The following is a 17,855-nucleotide window of genomic DNA, read 5'->3' as shown; positions in this document are numbered from 1 at the left end:
CTTTTTGTTTGGGGGAAATATAATCTGAGTCCAGCTGTGGAGATTCAGAGAGAGTTTGTACAAATTTGAAACAAGAATGCTTCGATGTTGGTAGGAAGGTGAAATGTAATCAAGGGATACATGGCTAGAAGGAAATAGTGGAGGGAAGTTTAAAGCAATGATTAAATACATTGGTTCTGCTGGGTTGAGTGAGAAGTTCTGGAGGTCTTGGATCCAAGGAAGGCGGTAAAGATTGGAAATAGTGGGATGACGATGCACAGAAGCACAGTTTGGCTATACCTTCTGCTTTATTTTTGAAGTTTATGTGAAGACCTGTAATATCTCTGCCTTTCCAACTCCATTCAAAACTCTCTACCATGAAAGCTGGGATTTGGAGGGTCCTTGTCATTTGGGGAAAAACATCCCTTTGACATTATGCCCTTCCTAAGGGAAAAGGGGCTGGTTGCTATCTCTCCTGATTGCAGACGGGGATCTGCCGTAAGTCGAAGAGGGATATGCTGTTCTGGGGTAGGGAAAAAAAGGGAGCTGTGCTTTACTACCCAGGCATGCACTAGGATCCAGGGGCAAGGCTTGAAGGGATTTGGGTCCTTTCCCTGCTCTCTCCACGTGAACCACTGGATGCCTCACCTGGCCGTTTGATGTGGTGAGCCAGAGAGCAAGCTGCCTGCCTGATTAAGCCAAAATACAACATCGAGATAGAACTCGGGAACTGGGTAGAGACTTGCTCTGGGCTTGTCATAGATTCTTGGTGAGGTTCCTCACACCACTCTAGGAAGCCTTTTCTGTTTCCAGGCTGATCTCCAAGGCTACATGTGTAATAGTAAATACAGCAGGCCGAGATTTATCTTCCAGCCCATCATCAATGGCAGTCGTGATTTCAGTATCATCCCATTATTTTTCTTCTAGATAGGGATGGTGTTATCTGGTGTGTTTCCTGGGAAATTCCCCCAGACCATGGTGTCCCCCAGCCCAAGCCCTCACATGTGGGACAGGGCCTCTGGGTGCAACTGAAGCCCAGCTGGTGAGGTGCAGGCTGTTCAACAGCATGGTTGTTCATTTACCAGGGCATAAGTCCATGCTCTGGCCCTGATTACGTTATTATTTTTGACAAAGCCCAAGTACTGTGTCCCTCCGAGCATTTACATTTCTTCCTGATGTGAGTTCTCCTGTCAACAGCAAGAGAGAGTTTCTGATGCCTCACAGATGACAATAGTCCTCTTCCTGATTACACCTGGAAGGAAACTTCTTCCTAAGCACTGATGGTGAGAAATCTGTACGCTAAGTCATTTCCAGCCTACACAGAAATGCAATTTCTGCTTAGTGGAAATGCAGCTTTTCTTCTGACTCACATAAATACTTACTTCTCTTTAGAGCATCCTGAATCACTTTTCTTGTTAGTGTAGTTTTGGAACAGTTAAGTCATCCTGTTAAGGCAAAGTTGTTTATGGATTTGAGTGAGTCTGATCATACTGCTATGGTTTAATGCTATCATTATGATGCTTCTGTGTGTTCTGGTAGGTCTACCTCAACAGTGAGTTAAGGGACATAAAGGATTTCTTTAGTCTCACTTTAAAGCCTTTTTTTTTTTGCTATTCAACTGCACTTCAATCTGTTAGAGTTTTGGTTGCTTATAGATGTAAGTTGCTGAGGTATGTTGTGTTCCCTTACTCATTTGTTTTTCTGGACAGATTGTCCTTACTACTGATTACCTGCACGTTGCCTAACTGTTTTCCTTTTTAAATCCAAGAGGAAAAATTCTGTAACAAATAGTCACATAAACATCCTTTAAGTGCTTGGAAGTTAACAAGAAAATGAGTAATAGCCAGCATGGATTTGTCAAGAATAATTTATACCAGACTAATGTCTTTTTTTTCTGTGATCGTGTAACAGGTTGTTTGGATATGGGAGAATCAATAGATGTCATGAGTCCTGACATTAGGATGCTCTGACATTCCTGCAGATAAGCTGGGATGTGAAATTACTCATGTGGTTCGTTTTCTGTTCTCAGTGCATAGTTCTCCATGGGTCACTGTCAAAGTGACAATAAGTAGCAGCGAGGCATTGTAAGGGTCTGTTATGACTCTGGGCATACTCAATATTTTCATTAACAGCTAACTGATAAAAGAGGAAGGATGTGTGTTACATTGCAGATAATAGTAAACAGAGAGAGACTGAAAGGTGTATGAAGTTGTTCTTCCCATCTGAGTCCTGGAGAAACATCTGCTGGAGTGACTGTGTATGGCTCAGGGTAGGTACGTGTTGCAGGGAAGACGTGTACGGCTGTAACTGGGAAGCAATAGGAATGACCATTGGCCTGCGAGGGAAGGCTGAAAGGGCTGTGGCTGCTTCGTCCAGAGAAAAACCAAGAGGAAAGGCAAGGCTTAAGTAGGCATAAAGCTCCTGTCAAGAGGAAGAGAATAATTTGTTCTCTTTGTAGTGTGTAAGATAGGAAATAATGGACTTAAATAGTATCAGGGGACACCAAGGTTTGACACTGGGAAAAACTTTTAACATTCAGGATCATTAAGCACTGGAACATGTTGCCTGGGGAAGATGCATAATCTCTCTTATTATGGTTCTTTAAAAATGAGCTAGACAAAAAATCTGTCAGGAAAGATGTAGTTACAAGTTGATTTTTGCCTGAGGGTTAGACGAAGTCTTGAGTCCTTCAAGTGCTATCATTTGTAGTTCTGTGTGTCACTGCTGAATTCAGCACTTCATGTCTGAAAGCTAGCTGAATACATAGAGAGCCTGAGTTTTCACTCAGACCTCTCTCCTCTGCTTTTCTCTAATCCATAAAATGAAGCCCAGAAGGAACAGATATAATTGTGTTCTAGAGTAGAGGCACAAGTACTAGGGAGGTAAGAGATAAAGAACAGAAGCTTGGGTGAGAAACGTCTTGCCTTCCCAGGGACGTTCTGCCAAGTGTACCGAGCTCAGTCTTGTTATTCTCCCAAATGGCCCATCCATGATTGCATTAGCACAACGTATCACCGTCTGAGAAGACTTCACATGCCAAATTCATTGCATTAAAATTTAAGGCAATAAATGAGTGCTTATAATGTACTGGCAACATTATCAGTAGTGGTATTGCCAGCATATTAAGGACTATGATGGATTGACTACTGGGGAATTCATTAAATTTACAAGAGTCTCCCCAGATGATTCCACTGGCTAAAATACTAATTGCTGCCCTTGGGAGCACTTTGGCCATTCAGTTGCCAAGCAGAGCTTACTCTGAGAACAAGATTATGCTACTGGTGTTTGCTTGAATTTGGGAATAGAGTCAATTTATGTCAGGGTTTTTCAACATTGAGAATAGTTTCTGTTTGTACAAAGCTTACTGTCTTACTAAACATAGAGCCTACGAGAAATTATTTTATGAGTGAAAAATACATTATATAATACAAAGTGCCCCATAGGTATAAACAATAACCAACATTGTGCTTGTGCAATGAACCTTAATCTAAAGTTTGTGTTGTTTTGGTTGTGTGGAGGATGGCAGCGACTTCTGCCTGTGCAGTCACCTGTGCTAAAAGGGGAAAATTTCTGAAACTTCAAAATGAATGTATAGAAATCCTCTACTTTCCTTCTTAAGATGATGGATACTTCAAGGTTAATGGCTAATGTTGCAAAGTCAAGTGTATCCTTATATTTGTAAATGTACACTGGATAAATTCTCCAGAGACTGAGACTCTTCAGCAGTGTGGGTCCGTGGAATTGTTCTTGAATGAACTCAAAGTGCAGTGGGTCACAGTCTGGATTTAATTTTCTTATTTGTAAATTTTGATTCTGGTTTAGACAGCTGGAAATCAGTTGAAGCAGAACAGACCTTCTCCAGGTGCTGTGATTGTATCAAAATTGGTTTCCTGACTACAAAATTGAGATCTGTAATAACTTTCATGGGTCAGTAGCTGCAGAGTGGATTTCTTTAATGGAACTAGAACTATAATTTAGCTGTAATGTAGAAAAGTTGAAGCATTTTTGGATGAGGTGACTGATATTTTTTTGACAGACCCTCAGTGTAATACACTAAATATTAAAGAAAACAATCACAGCAATAATAGTTATCAATGGCTGAGACAGGATAGGAAATCTGGGGCTTCTTCATCTAGTATGGGAACATATTTCACAGCTAAGAGACTGTGAGTCTGTCATTACTACATCATTAATAATCTCTCTCTTTTGAAACTTGCTGATGGGCTGGTTTTCTTCTGAGACCCTGAAGACCAGCACCTGAATCACTGTCTGATAGTAAGGTGAGCACTGGGATAGGAGAGCAGGAGTTTTCTCCCACTTCTGAGTTTTGTTCCACAGCTCCAGGTAAACCCCAACACAGTTGAAGTGTGAGCTGGCACAGCCTTATTGTCAGAACACAGTTTTTCAGTTGAGCTTTTCCTTTTATCTTGCACAAGTTGCAATCCTGGCTTGTCAAACATGGAAATGATTGACTCATCGATTGTTTTGCCCTGTTCTCAGTAAATTGCAGTGCAATTCCCAATTTACCTCCCATATGGCCAGTTCTTCTTAAAAATCCAACTGCTTAAGCAATTTGTGCCCAAGAACACAGGAAGGGAGCACATTACTTACAAAGTATGTAATCAAGTAGTGTGATCCAACCCATTAACTGAGCAACATCCTTCTCTTTATTTGGACACTTTACTGGCTCTGGGGTTTCAAGTGGGAGCTGTCACTTACACTTTCTGATAATAAAACTTAATTGAAATTTCATTCCTGTACTAGCAAGTGCCAGGTCACCAGATGGTTCCTAATGGTTATGTCCACATATTCTGTGCTGGATAGCAGCAGACATCATCTGCATTCTTACCGGGACAATTGCCACCTGTACTTTGCGAATTTTTAATATGCATATCTTATTGTTTAAATAATGTAGAAAGAATTGCTTCGCTATTTACTAAATACTGTAAAGTAATAAACTTCCACAGGCAATTCTTAAAGTTGGGGGGCTGGGGTGTTGATTTATTTTCTAAATCAACAATAACACCCTAACAGCTTTTAACCACAACAAAATAGTGGATTCTTATTAAAAAAACTCAGAATTGCTGAGACTGTAAAAGCTGTGATCCAATCAGGGAAGTATCTCAACTCTCAGTGTCTCAGCATATCAGTATGTGCAATGTAAGTAACACCTTGAGGCAAACGCCTTCCAGGGTGTGGGATGGGATACCCAGGCTGGGTAGTTAGTGTAGGAGATGTTAACAGGACAAACAGAGAAAATCTGCCTGCCATTGCAGGTTAATGAAAGGCAAGGAAGGATATACATAGCGTGAGGATGTGCATAAACACATTGTATTTCTCACACTCGTTGTGCTGTGCCTAGAAAAGGTGTGTGTCGTGATCTCACTCCCTGTAGCGGGGCAGGCCCAGTCATGGCAGAAAAGGAGTATGAATGTGGAAGCCATTAAAGCTGTAGGCATGGACTGGACCCTGCTTCCCTGCCTGTCTGAGTCCTTGGAAGTCTTTTCCCTTTCCACCATGCACATGAAGAAGCTGGAGCTTGGCCTTTTCCTCATAGCTGTTTCTGTGACTGCACATGGGATAATGGAGCAGCAGGAGGTAAAGCTGTTGCAGACAGTTCTTGTAAGAGCAAGAATCTGGCCCGCTCTGAGTCAATGGTGAGAAGGAGCTTTCAGGCAGAAATGGACGCAGCTATTTAGATCGCTTCTGGAGTAACAAGTGTGATACTGAATGACTGAACCAGCTGCCTACTTAGATATAGGCACTGAGGTCAATCTTAAAGACATCTTTTGGAAGACGGAGTGTAATAATTCATGATATGGTGCCTGAGGGATTTCCTGACCACTTGCAGGACCGGAGACAGGAGGTTTCCTAGATGATGCATTTGAGCAACTCATTTGCATCAAGAGACATTTTTGCACTTACCCTCCGGATGTGTCTAAAAGTCTTGTTGATGTTCCCCAACAGCTGTCAGGAAGATGAGGGAAAAAAAAGAACAACTAAACCCTGTCACCACTTGTGGCTTTACAGCAATTTCTAAACTTCAAGTGGCATGGCTTTCCTCTTTGCTTCTTCCATTGTTTTTGCTTTACTCTGTTGTCTTTAATTGGGGTGGCAAAGGGTGTTTGCTGATGTGTGTGTTCCTATGTGTGCTTCTTGGTTTTAACCCTTCATCCAGAACAACTCCCAAACTGAAAAGAAAGAGAAAAGATCAGCAAGTTGTGTTGTTTTGTGCAGGGATGGGCTATTACTCATTTTCATTCCAACCCAATACACTATTTCTGATATATAAGTAATTTTTACCCAGAGTCTTTTAAAAGACAAACCCTTCCTTATGCAATCAGGAAGGTAATTCAGAGACCAGTTGAGATGCTTAAGTTAGCCAGGGGAGAAACAAATAAACTAGAGTCCCCTCAAGAGGGACTCATCCCTAAAACTTACTCCCTCCTTCCTGTTCTTGTCTGTCTTCATTTTAATGTCCTGCAGGTCAAAATGCAAGGGCTGTGGGGCTGTCCCAGAACGACATACTTTCTTTGACCTGGAGTGCAGGGAGCAAACTCCTGTTGTTACTATTGCATCAGTACAGCTTTACTCTGCTTTCTGCTCTACATCTGATCCATAACTTTGGTATTTACTCGAGTTGCGGAACTGCTGGCAGGCCTGTGTGAGATGGCTCCAGGAAAAGCAGGACTGCTGGGATCTACACTGTTGCTAAACTCAAACCAAAACAAAATGCATATCTTCACAGTTCTTCCTATTGAGATCAGAAGTAGAAGTAATAAATACAGTGAAGGAAGCTGTTCTCAAATTATTTGGGATGTTGAGTGGAATGGGAAAGTGCTTAGAAATACTTTTTGAATGGTTTCTGTAAACATTCCTTGAATGGCTTTCCGGTGCCTAGGTTTGGTGAGTGTTTTTAAGAAGACGGGGGCACTTTCTAGAAATTTTTTTGTCTTCCCTTTAATTTGTTAGATATCTCATAGGGGCTGGGAAAACAAAATTTTAGTTCCATTTTAAGATTTGAAAACAAGCAAATAGTTTCAGAGGAACATCTGGAACTTAGCCTCCAACTTGACACCAAACTTCTCTAAGTTTGCCCACAAGTCATTGTTCTGGACACACAAATGTGATGCCAGCAGCACAGAAGGGATGTTTCTTTGGCTGACTCCTGCACTGCTGTAAGGTTTCAGAGAAATGGAAAGCAACCTTCAGTTGCTACTAGTACTTTCCTTGATGCAGCCCTTGACTGTACCAACCCAAACTAAATTCACACAGCATGTGTGTAATTTGACAGAATGTAATCAACAGCTAAAAATCTGGAAAAAGGATGCAATTAAAAAGTGGTGTTGTAACAGTGATGAATACCATGGAAGCAGTGGGTTAGTGAATCTGCTGCTCTCCCTGAAAATGAACCAAATTTCCTGTTGATAAAAGGTTTTGATAACAGTGAATCTGCTCCAGTATTTTGTATCAAAAATGGGTATATAGAAAATATGCTGTAGTACCTTGCTTTCAGGTTTTTGCCGTTCTGCTGAAGGACCCTGAACAACTGCTTAGATAGTTGTTTTGAAGAAGCCCTATGCATCTATTCCATTTGACCAATAAAACTGCACAATGTTTGGAGGGCTGTCAAGTAGCATTAGAGGAGCAGTAGGAGATGAGAGACCCACAACAATCAAAAGGCTGTTAATTGTATTTCAGAAGAGTACAGCAGTGGTTATGAATTGTGGCTTTGAATCAGAAACCAGATTTTCTTACATACCATAATTCTATTCCTGACACTTGTTAGAGTTATGGATGAGGAAAGTGAAACCACATCCATGGTACATCAGAGCTTCCTTTATATCATATTCTAGGTTAGTGAGGTTTGACAATGTTTCTTGAAGAGCTTCCTTCACTACATATGCCATTAAATTTTGATCAGCATTATCATTATTATAGTCATATCCCTGTGTTGACACCAGTAGTCAGGAGTAAGCAGATGAAATGCCAGTAATGAAATGCTAGTGATGAAATGACAGTAATGTAGAGAAGGTCGGACCATGATCTGTTAGTTTCGGTCCTACATTCCATGTCTGGCATGTTCCTGTGGACAAGAACTCTAAGCAATAGAGCAACCCACTGGCAGAAGGAGAAGGACTGAGATGGTGAAAGACAGATGTACAGCAATTTTTTTTTTGAGAATGGAAGACATTAGAGTTACATTGAAACAGGCACAGAGTAGGAAACTAAGATGCATGGAAGCAGAAACTCTGCAGAGACCAGCAGACAATGGGCAGAGCTTCAGTTTGATATCAGAGATGAGAACGAGTCAATGAAGGTGTCTGAAAAGTGTTTGGGGTTTTTTCTCAATGGTAAGTATGGGCAAGCTGAGTTCTTGAGATGGCATGAAAAATGTGATGAGGAGAAGCTGGAACAGGCAAGGCATCAAGGTGAAAGGAACAACAGGAATTTGTGGGGGCAATCCCTGAAATAAGGTTCTCAAGATAGTGTGAGAAATAACAGGCAGGACTGCATGGTGTCATTGAAATTCAGGGGAGAGTCAAATGTTACATACTCTTAGTACATAAGCATAGAGGACAGAAAAAATACTGAATCTGCCAGCAGTTCAAGTCAAAAGAAAAAGAGCTGGAATCTGAAAATATTTGTTGAAGCATGACTTATCTTCTTTCAAAAACACTTTTGCATTCCAAGAGATAATACTGTTAGAGCCCTCTGCACACATTTCCATTCTGCGACCTTTTTTTGAGATGACTAATTCCTGTGGAATTGCAGGGGATTTGACCATGTAAACACCTTTACTTCCTTTTGAAAACCTGCTACCTTCTGTTAATGGATACATAGAGAACCAAATTCTTACCAGATTTAGCTCAGATACTGCAATGTATGAAGGAAATCTACTAGGTTATCACTCAAAATGTTTGTAAAAAGTCTATTATTAGAATAAATATATATAATAGACATCTGAAGTTTGTTTACTTACCATTTTAGGGTTTTATTTTTCTTTTTTCCTTTTTTTTTTTAATTAACTGTAACTGAATCAATCTTTAAATGTTCATTTGTTTAGGAGTAATGTGTATCTCAGATGTTATTTAAACATTTCCTCTACCAAGCCATGTTATTTTAAACAATTGGTGAGTGAATCACTTGCAGAGGTCTCTGCAGAACTGAAGATTAATGCTGTTTTCTCCAGCATGAGACATTCAAATTCATCCTCTAGAAAGCAATAGAGAACACTGACTACCCTTCTGGGAAAATGCAAGCAATTCCTTAAAGTCAGGGGAGGTTTACGTTACAATTGGCATATAAAATTCAGACAAGTGAAATCATAAAAGCCAAAACAAAAACAGCTTAATACAGGTGAATGTCAATGCCAACAAGAAAAAGGCAGTGAAGCTGCAGCTCATCTGGGTGACTTCAGCATAACAGAACTGCATACGCACAATGAATTTAAAATGAGGGAGGAATCTGAATGTGAACAAAACTGAAATTAAAATCAAACAGTATACTGACTAAAAGGGAGGATGGAAAATGCAAGCAGCTAGCTGGTAGCAAACATTAGCTGTAGCAGATGTGATTGCCATTAGCTCTAAGTGCATGTTAAATTAAAGGCAGCATCTGTTCTCACAGAGATGGCCTCAGTCATCTCAAAAAGAAAGGTTAGTCTGGAAATCAAAACTTTAGAACAGGACTAAAGGCAAGGTTTGGGACAGGTAGAGAAACCTGATGGCTGATAACCACAGATAACCATTCACAGTCCAGGATGGTCGTTCTGTGGCTCTGAATGAGCAGTGTTACCTTTCACAGGAGCTGGTGAAAATCCTGCATGTAGAAGTCAAGAAAACCTTTTAGAGGTGTGAATGAAAGATTCAATTATTTGACTTCCTTCTAGACAATCAAAAGCTAAGAAAGCAGTAAATTAGATGCTGGTGACGAATGCTGAGAAAAGGAAAGCAAAGTCCCAAAGATTTCCAAATAATGACTAGCATTTAACTCTGAGCAGCACTTTACACAAAGAGAAACAAAATGATTACAACAGCAGGCATCATAAAATACTGGGACCAAGAAAAGGAAAGTACTAAGAATGAGTAACTCAGCCAAAAAATTCAGTCCCACAGTTACCAAGGCTGGATGTGATTTCAGAAAACTAAGGAGAAACACTTCCAAAATGATGAAGGGAATACAAATTGTAAAATAGGTGGTAAGAACTGTCATCAGAGAAATCACAAACAGAAAAGAAACTATGTCCTCTAATCAGAGTGCTGAGATCTGAGGAATAAAAAATGAAGTGGAGGAAACATGCCCAGCTGGGACTTCTTAAAAATGTTTCTAGCCCCTGACTGAGTAGTAAGGCTGAACAGAACTATCTAACAGCAGGAAACTATTACAGCAGAAGAATTAAGGTGACCCAAACTGTCAGTATTTGGTATTCTGCTCTTCCCATCGCACCACCAGTTATATAGTACTGGCTATATAAATGTATTTTAATAAATAATATGTTTAAATAACTGTTTAAAAGACAGACATGGCAAACTTGTTTTAGGGCCATAAATTCTGAAAAGAATTTACGTATATATCTAAGAGTTTATTTCTCGGTCTGGGACTTGGGGTGAAAAATTAAGTTAAATTTTATTTGAGCTGATTTAACCACCTTAATCAATGAAACTGTGGTTTTTGAATACCCTTCTGCCTTACTTCTAGAATACCATACAGATTTAAAGCAAAGATCAATTGCTAAAGTAACAAGTCCAAAGTAAGAAGCTAGATGGCTTTGTTTAGTGAGGATCTATAATAAACTTAGGTAATTCTCACATTTTAATTTCACTGTAGTAAAGTTTAAAGTGCAACTAACAATAATATAAAACTTGAAGTAACTATGGTTTACTGCTTAATAGTGTGGAGCAATGAAGTTTTTAATGAGTCAATGAGACCAAAATGAAGACAACAGCAAATTCAGTCAAAATACGATTATATGTGAAATCTCCAAGGGCTACGGAAAATTAGGAAATGGAAATCTTAGTAAATATTTTGTTTTTGTGGCACTTTGCATTGTCACTAGCCATTGGCTCTGACAAGCACTTTCTAAATCCATAACAGAGACTGCGTGTTTATGGGGATTGCTCAGCCTTCGGTAACAACTGAAAGCTCTTACAGCCAGATGGCTGGATGGCTGTAAGAAACCAATTTGGTTTTACATCAGTCTCTCAGTGGATAAAGGCCCGCACTGTAATGAGTACTAATTAATAATCTTTCCAGGAAATCTGATGAAGAACCGTGGATTGAATGCATGTGGAAAAATTAAGCATTCTTGCTCAAAAAGCTGAGTTTTCAAATGAAGGTGTTGCTGTGCAGCAGGACATGATTTGATTATTCTCCCCTCCCCTTTTTTTTTTGTCTCTGAAACAGTCGTTAGGGAACAGATTTAGCTGAGGTGTTTCTGGGAAAGTAGTTTTCCAATGAACTGGCTTTCTTGGTACTGAATCAGAAAAGTATTGCAGAGCTACCAGAGAGAGCACTGATGCTTCTCTCTGCTCCTGATACTTCCCTCAGACACCCCCCTCCACCACTATGGTTCCATTTCATGGGATGCATATGGGGTATCTCAAAAACAAGCCCATATTCTGAAGTATCTGTGCTACTTTAGAAAGGCTGTGCAGGAACTGCAGGGGATATGCTACTATTATTTGCCTCTCCCAGCGTATTGTCATGTCCCCTGCACAAACATAATCCATGCAATTTAGCCCTTACAATCTAAAAATGATGTCTCTATGAAAAAATGGTGTAATACTTCCATTAAGATGGGAAACCTCTTACTAAATCTCTGATGTTAACAACTTGATCACAGGAGTACAGGATGCAAGTTACAATGACAAAATTGTCTAGCTAATATAATGTAGTTGAGTGTAGGTTATTAGAGGATTCGTACAACAGAGAATTTGTTGCTGGCATTTATTTTTTTTCATACTTTATACCAATAGTAAAGATCTCTGTTTTGTTCTGTTGAGATATAGAATCTTCTTATTATTAGCAGGTACTTGCCAATATATTGGTTTATGAGTTTTCAATGATAAATATGTGACACAAAGTTCTTTCCCATTTATGTTGACTGAGAGTTGCTGTTTGAATATTAAGTAAAACTTCATTTACTCTCACAACAACATAGATAATATCTGCCAAGATTATTACCCCAGAGGGTAGAAACTATCTGTTAACCTCTCCATGCAATAATAACCACTTGAGTCTGTATTTGAAAAGATGAAACCAAACTAAAATGTGTAAGCATGATCCTTGTGTAATGTCTCCTTTTGTCTTCCTAGTATGCATTTCCTGTCATCTTCTTCATTCTCCTGCTGTAATTTTAAACTCTATTACAGAATAAAACATTACAAATGCTATCCTAAATAAAATTAGCTCTAAAGTGATTAGTTTCATTAGTTTTAAACAAAAATAAATACTGTTCCTATCCTATTTGCTTCTCGAAATTCAAAGGTGGAGATAGGTGATAGAAAAAGGGCTGAGAATTTACTATTGAGTTTCAAGCCATTTGGGGCTGAAAATACAACTTTATTTTAAAAATAAACTTTTATTAAGTAATGATCCTCAAATTGTGGACTCTTAGTGTTAGCAACTCATTTAAATAGCCACAGAGTTAAAGTGGTTGGGCAGCATTGTATTTTAATTACCGTTTTGCCCAGGAGAACTGCAAGATGTTATTCCATCAATAAAATCAGAAATACTGCCATATATCAATGACAGTCTGAATCCATGTGTATCAAAGAGGCCCATGGCATTACAAGAAAAAAAAGGGCTTTTTTTTTTGTCTAGCATTGGAGGTGATTAAACAGAGGCACACCAAATAATACTTAAGAACTGTTCTGGCCAGAAGTTCCTTCAATATATGGATATTTTGGCTGCTTACCTTTAGATTAAAAATAGTATTAGTAGCATTCTCAGAAGTCAACAGCAGATACTTGAATAATCCTCACAGATGTTAGTACTTTAAATAGGGGAGGTACTGTCATTCCTACAAAATAAACACATAGGAGGATGGAAGTAAAAAATCCCTTCAAGATGTTAAACACAGAGTTGCAATAAGTACATGGAGAACCACAGTGAGAAATCGAAAAGCTGAGGAAAGTCAGATTGTAAATTACAGGGAAAGGGGGAGTTTGTGAGTCTGTCATTTAACAGTCTTGATGATAAATGTCCCGAATGATGAGACAGTTCAGAATGTGAAGCTGGCAAAAGAGACAAACTCCTCAAAGAGAGTGGAAAGTGGGGACAAGAGAGACCTAAAACCTAAGGGAGGAATTTTGAGCTGTCTTCAGGTTCAAGTCAAAGAACGTCTCTGAAATTTTTAACAGGCATATAGACTCTAAAAATACTCAGTAGTTAAACACGAGAGAAGATGTTAAGTTCAGTGATCAAACTGGAAGTCCTAAAAAAAACAAACCAGAAATCCAAAGTGAACATCAGATGGTAGTTCAGCCATCATAGCAAAAAAGGGAATGTGGCAGGTAGCAATTTACCCACAGGAACCAAAAAGGGGACATGGCAAATTCTTCATTATCTCAAATCTGTAAATGATGATGCTTGTTTGGTCCAAGTTTATGGACTGTGGGTGCTGACCTCCCCCTGGCCCCAGTATCAGAGAATGCAATCTGGGAGTTCCAAAGCGTTGAAAATTTACTGCGCTCTTCCCTCCTCTTTGCACACCTCCAGTCTTCAAGGTCAAATAACTTCCATCAACCTCTCAAAGCCCCCCCCAGATTATATAGATTTACTGTGACCAATAATTCCTAAAGTATTTTATAATCAATTGTGAAAATCTGACTTACATGAGAAAATTAAACCTAAGAAATTCTAAAAGGGCTCATCTAGTTCTGGTCAGCTGTGTTTAGTCATAGAACAGTGAAACAAACACATCACAATGCACATTAGCTGATAAAAGTCTGTGCTTACTGGTTGTGACAGTATGTTTTAACTAACTATTTGTAATGAAAATGAAGTGTGGAACTGTGTTCATGAGGGATAAAAACTTAACATTCAGTTAGGAACATATTTTGTACCTGACTGCTTCTGTACTATTCTACCCTTGACAAGTTTTATGCTTACTGACTGCATTTGCTGCTTCTGTCTTCACTTTTAGATTTGACAGTAAGTGATGTTTCTTGTGCTGTTTGGCTTAGTTTTATGTTAAAATACTGACACTGAAGTCATTCTGTAGGTACCACGTAAGAGCTATTTGTTTGATATTCAAATATTACTTTATTAAAAAAAACTCTTAAGTAAATTCACCAATGTATTAATTGTGCACGATACAGTCTTAAGTTAACTTGTATATATTGCACTAAATATTGTATCTTAATCCAGACAGTGAAAACTTGTAATTACACTGTGTATCCCGGAAGTTTGTTTATTACAAGTTCACTGATGTCTTTGCATTGATTAGGAACATGTAGTTTCCCCAGAAAATCCTCCTCTTTGTCTGACATGCTGTTTTCCAGGACACTAAGCTCAAGGTCAGACACGTTAGATGGCCAGTAGGAGCGAACTGGAGTTACTGGCTGGCTTCTTCCTGCAGAGGTCTGCCCCTTTCCTTTATTCAGGTCAGTATCGGAGCTAACTTGTGTGCTTCTCAGTGTAGATGCTTGTTTAATCTGCTGATCGCCCCTGTTCTCTTTCTTACTGATCTGCTCTTCATCCAATAACCTTGCCTGAATGGAGGCATCTTTAACTGAATCAACAGATTCACTACTAGTTTTCTTGCTGGTTTTTAAGTCGTGTTTTCTCTTCAAAGACTGGACTGGGGATGAAACTGAAGGAATTGGCAGAAGATCTGAAGTACTTTCAGCTCTTTGACTTGTCTTTGAAATTCTGGACCTGCTGGATTCCGGCTCTGTATCTGACCAACCTTGCTTTGGGCTTTCAAGCCACAGAGGTTCAGGACTGCTGTCAAGAGCTTCCAAGTCTCTGTCTGTACACTCAGCACTGCTGAAGTCCTCTGAATAAATTGTGTTCTCAGGACTAGCAAAGTCATCTGAGTAAATGAATTCAGAGTTGTTTTCAACACTCCTGCTGGGGCTTGGTTTATGATCACTTACAACAGACGTGTCATCATGCTCCATGGTTTTATGGTGAATTAAGTGTACTGCTTCCTCATTACTTCCCTTTGCATTGCCATCTGATGGGAAAGCTGTTGGGAGTTGGGCTTTTGCATACTCTTCCTTGTGAGCAGATTTTAATACAGTTTCCTCCAGTAAGGGGGCTGTAGTTACTTTGCGTGGATGTTCCTTGCTTGAAATTTCATCATTGCTCACCAGACTTTCACCAGCCTGTTTCTGCAGGTCAGGGAACACATCTCCTGTCACAGAAACATACTCTGTAGGAACACTGTTTTGTAATGAAGTCTGAACAGCTTTATCAAATCGATTATTGTGCTTTGAACTGTCTCCCTTGCTACAGTGCCTGTAAGAAACTGTATTCTGTCCTCCAGCATTTCGAAGCAGCTTTCTTTTGGATAAAGGGCTTCTCTCCTTCAACATCTCCATTTGCTTTTTTCTGTACTGCTCTCTCTTTTCATGAATTATCAGCTTATCTGGGTTGGTCTGCTGCAGCCGTAGCCTCAGAGTATTTGTCAGCCCGTACAACAGTTTCCTTCTGGGAGGTCTGTTTTCCTTAGTTTTGCAGTTCCTTTCAGAGCTGGGCTCTCCTTGGGGTACAGCTTTCTTAGATCCTTTCCCAGTCCAAGAAGACCCTGGCGAGATGGTCTCTTGCTGATCTCGCTGGAATCGAGGGCCAGCAGCTCCACTGCTCCCACCTGGCCCCAAAGGTGCTTCTGCAGGCTTGAAAGCAGAGGAGCGGCTGGGGGGCTGTGAGGCCATGCCACTAGCTCCCGGGGCCTGGTAGAGCCAGGCCAGATGGGGGTGCACAGCAGCAGGTGTAGCGCCTCGGGTGAGCACGGACAGCTCTGCCAGCAGGGCGCTGAGGAGCGGCAGCTGCCCCAGGGCGCTGTGGAGCCGCTGAGGGCTGGCAGGGTGCAGCAGTGAGGGCCCAACACTGGGACGTGGCGGGATCTGGCCCTGCTCTTGCTCCTGGGGTCTCCAGGCCTCGACGTGCTGCCACTGCCCTGCAGCCGCCGCTGCTGGTGGAGGCAGGAGTGGGTCAGTGGGCTCACGGCTGTAATACAGTACAGGAGGGCAAAAGATGTTGCCCTCCAGCTCCTCACCCTCCTCCTCCTCATCCCGCGGCTCAGGGGATGCAGCAGCTGGCGTGGCAGCCTGGGGGCTGGCGGGGCTCGGCGGGGGCGGCTCCTCAGCGGCCTCCAGGCTGCTGAGCCGGTAGCCCAGGACCAAATCCCCGACGGGGCGGCCCGCGGAGTCGCACAACGGGAAGCAGCCTCGGCGGCCGCAGGAACCAGTCGCCCCGGGCCGCTGCAGCAGCTCAGCGGCAGCAGGGGCCAGGGAGACGCTGCAGCTGCCGAGGAGGCGGGGTGTCCCCGGGGCGCGCCCGGCGGGCAGCGCCAGGAGCAGGGCGCGGAGCGGCCGCCGGCGCAGCGCGGCGCAGAGCGAGCCCCGGCGCCAGCGGAAGAGGCAGCGCTTGCCGCGGCCGAAGGGGAAGGCCTGCCCCGGGCGCAGGGGCGGCGCGGCGGGCCGCAGGAGGAGGGTAGGGAAGTCCAGGAGGCGCAGCGCCACGGCCGGGCGCAGCGCGGGGCCCGGCGCCGCCACCCGCACCGCCTCCACCAGCAGCTCCAGCGCGAACAGCCCCTCCGCGTCCGCCGCCGCCATGGCCGCCCCGGGTTGCCCGGGAGATGCGTGTGTGGGGAGGCCGCCGGTTTCTCGCGAGAGGAGCACTGTCCAGCCGCCCCAGGGAGTCTCCCCCCGTGCCGTTGCCCCCAGCAACGCGCCTTTGCAAAGCACACTGGGAGCTGTAGTCCGTGCCGGGTGGGCGATGGCGCCACGGGAAGTGCTGCCCGCCAGCCCTGCAGCGCAGGGGCCGCACGGGCACAGGGGTTTGAGGGAGTACGAGGCCCCCGGCCCCACGGCTGGGGAGGTAAGCAGGGCCCCGTGGCCTCGAGTCCCACGGCGGACTTGCCGTCTAGACAAGTGATTGTGCCACTGTACTCAGCACTGGTGAGGCCGCACCTTGAATCCTGTGTTGTTTTGGGCCCCTCATCATAAGGACATTGAAATACTAGAGGGAGTGCAGAGGAGGGTGACGAAGCTGGTGAGGGGCCTGGAGCACAAGTCTGATGGGGCTGTTCAGCCTGGAGAAAAGGAGGCTGAGGGGAGACCTTATCACTGTCTGCAACTACCTGAAAGGAGGTTGTCGCATCAAGGGTGTTGGTCTCTTCTCCTAAGTAGCAAGTGATAGGACAAGAGCAAATGACCTCAAATTGCACCGCGGCAGGTTTAGATTGGATATTAGGAAAAAAATCCTCACGGAAAGGGTTGTCAGGCATTGGAACAGGCTGCCCAGGAAAGTGGTGGAGTCACCATCCCTGGAGGTGTTTAAAAGGTGTTTAGACGAGGTTCTTGGGGACATGGTTTAGTGCTGGAGTTAGGTTATGGATGGACTCAATGATCCCGAGGGTCTTTTCCAACTGAAATGATTCTATGTCGAGGCCTGTCCTGGCCTCGGGCTGCGGGAAGAGGCTGAGTGGGGGGCAGCCGGTGCAGCAGGGGAAAACCAGGTGCTTCCTAGTGCCCGCTGATGGGTGGCCAGTGCAGCGTGGCAGCTGCTGTCATGCCCCTGCCCTCAGTCCAGAAGGCAGCGGCTGAGGCCCTGGTCATGTTTTCCCCACTGTGAGTCAGGAGAAGCAGCCCCAGGGGCAGGGCTAAAACAGCACACTGGGTGCCATCAGTCAGCAGGAGTGC

General features: G+C 42.7%; 1 protein-coding gene across 1 annotated transcript; it reads right to left on the bottom strand.

The window, feature by feature from the left end:
* Positions 1-13,442: 13,442 nt before the first annotated feature.
* On the bottom strand, positions 13,443-16,862 carry MAP10 (microtubule associated protein 10). The gene has a single exon (XM_021296169.2). It carries the CDS (start codon positions 16,764-16,766, stop codon positions 14,370-14,372), a length of 2,397 nt encoding a protein of 798 aa, XP_021151844.2. The 5' UTR covers positions 16,767-16,862; the 3' UTR covers positions 13,443-14,369.
* Positions 16,863-17,855: the final 993 nt, after the last annotated feature.

This window comes from Columba livia, chromosome 3 (assembly GCF_036013475.1).
Source record: "Columba livia isolate bColLiv1 breed racing homer chromosome 3, bColLiv1.pat.W.v2, whole genome shotgun sequence".
Lineage (NCBI taxonomy): Eukaryota > Metazoa > Chordata > Aves > Columbiformes > Columbidae > Columba > Columba livia.
The sequence above is the reverse complement of the archived record's forward strand: the minus strand, read 5'-3'. Positions and strand labels throughout refer to the sequence as shown.

What these genes read in the sequence shown, in the direction of transcription:
- MAP10 (XM_021296169.2), bottom strand. Translation starts at nt 16,766, where the DNA reads ATGGCGGCGGCGGACGCGGAGGGGCTGTTCGCGCTGGAGCTGCTGGTG.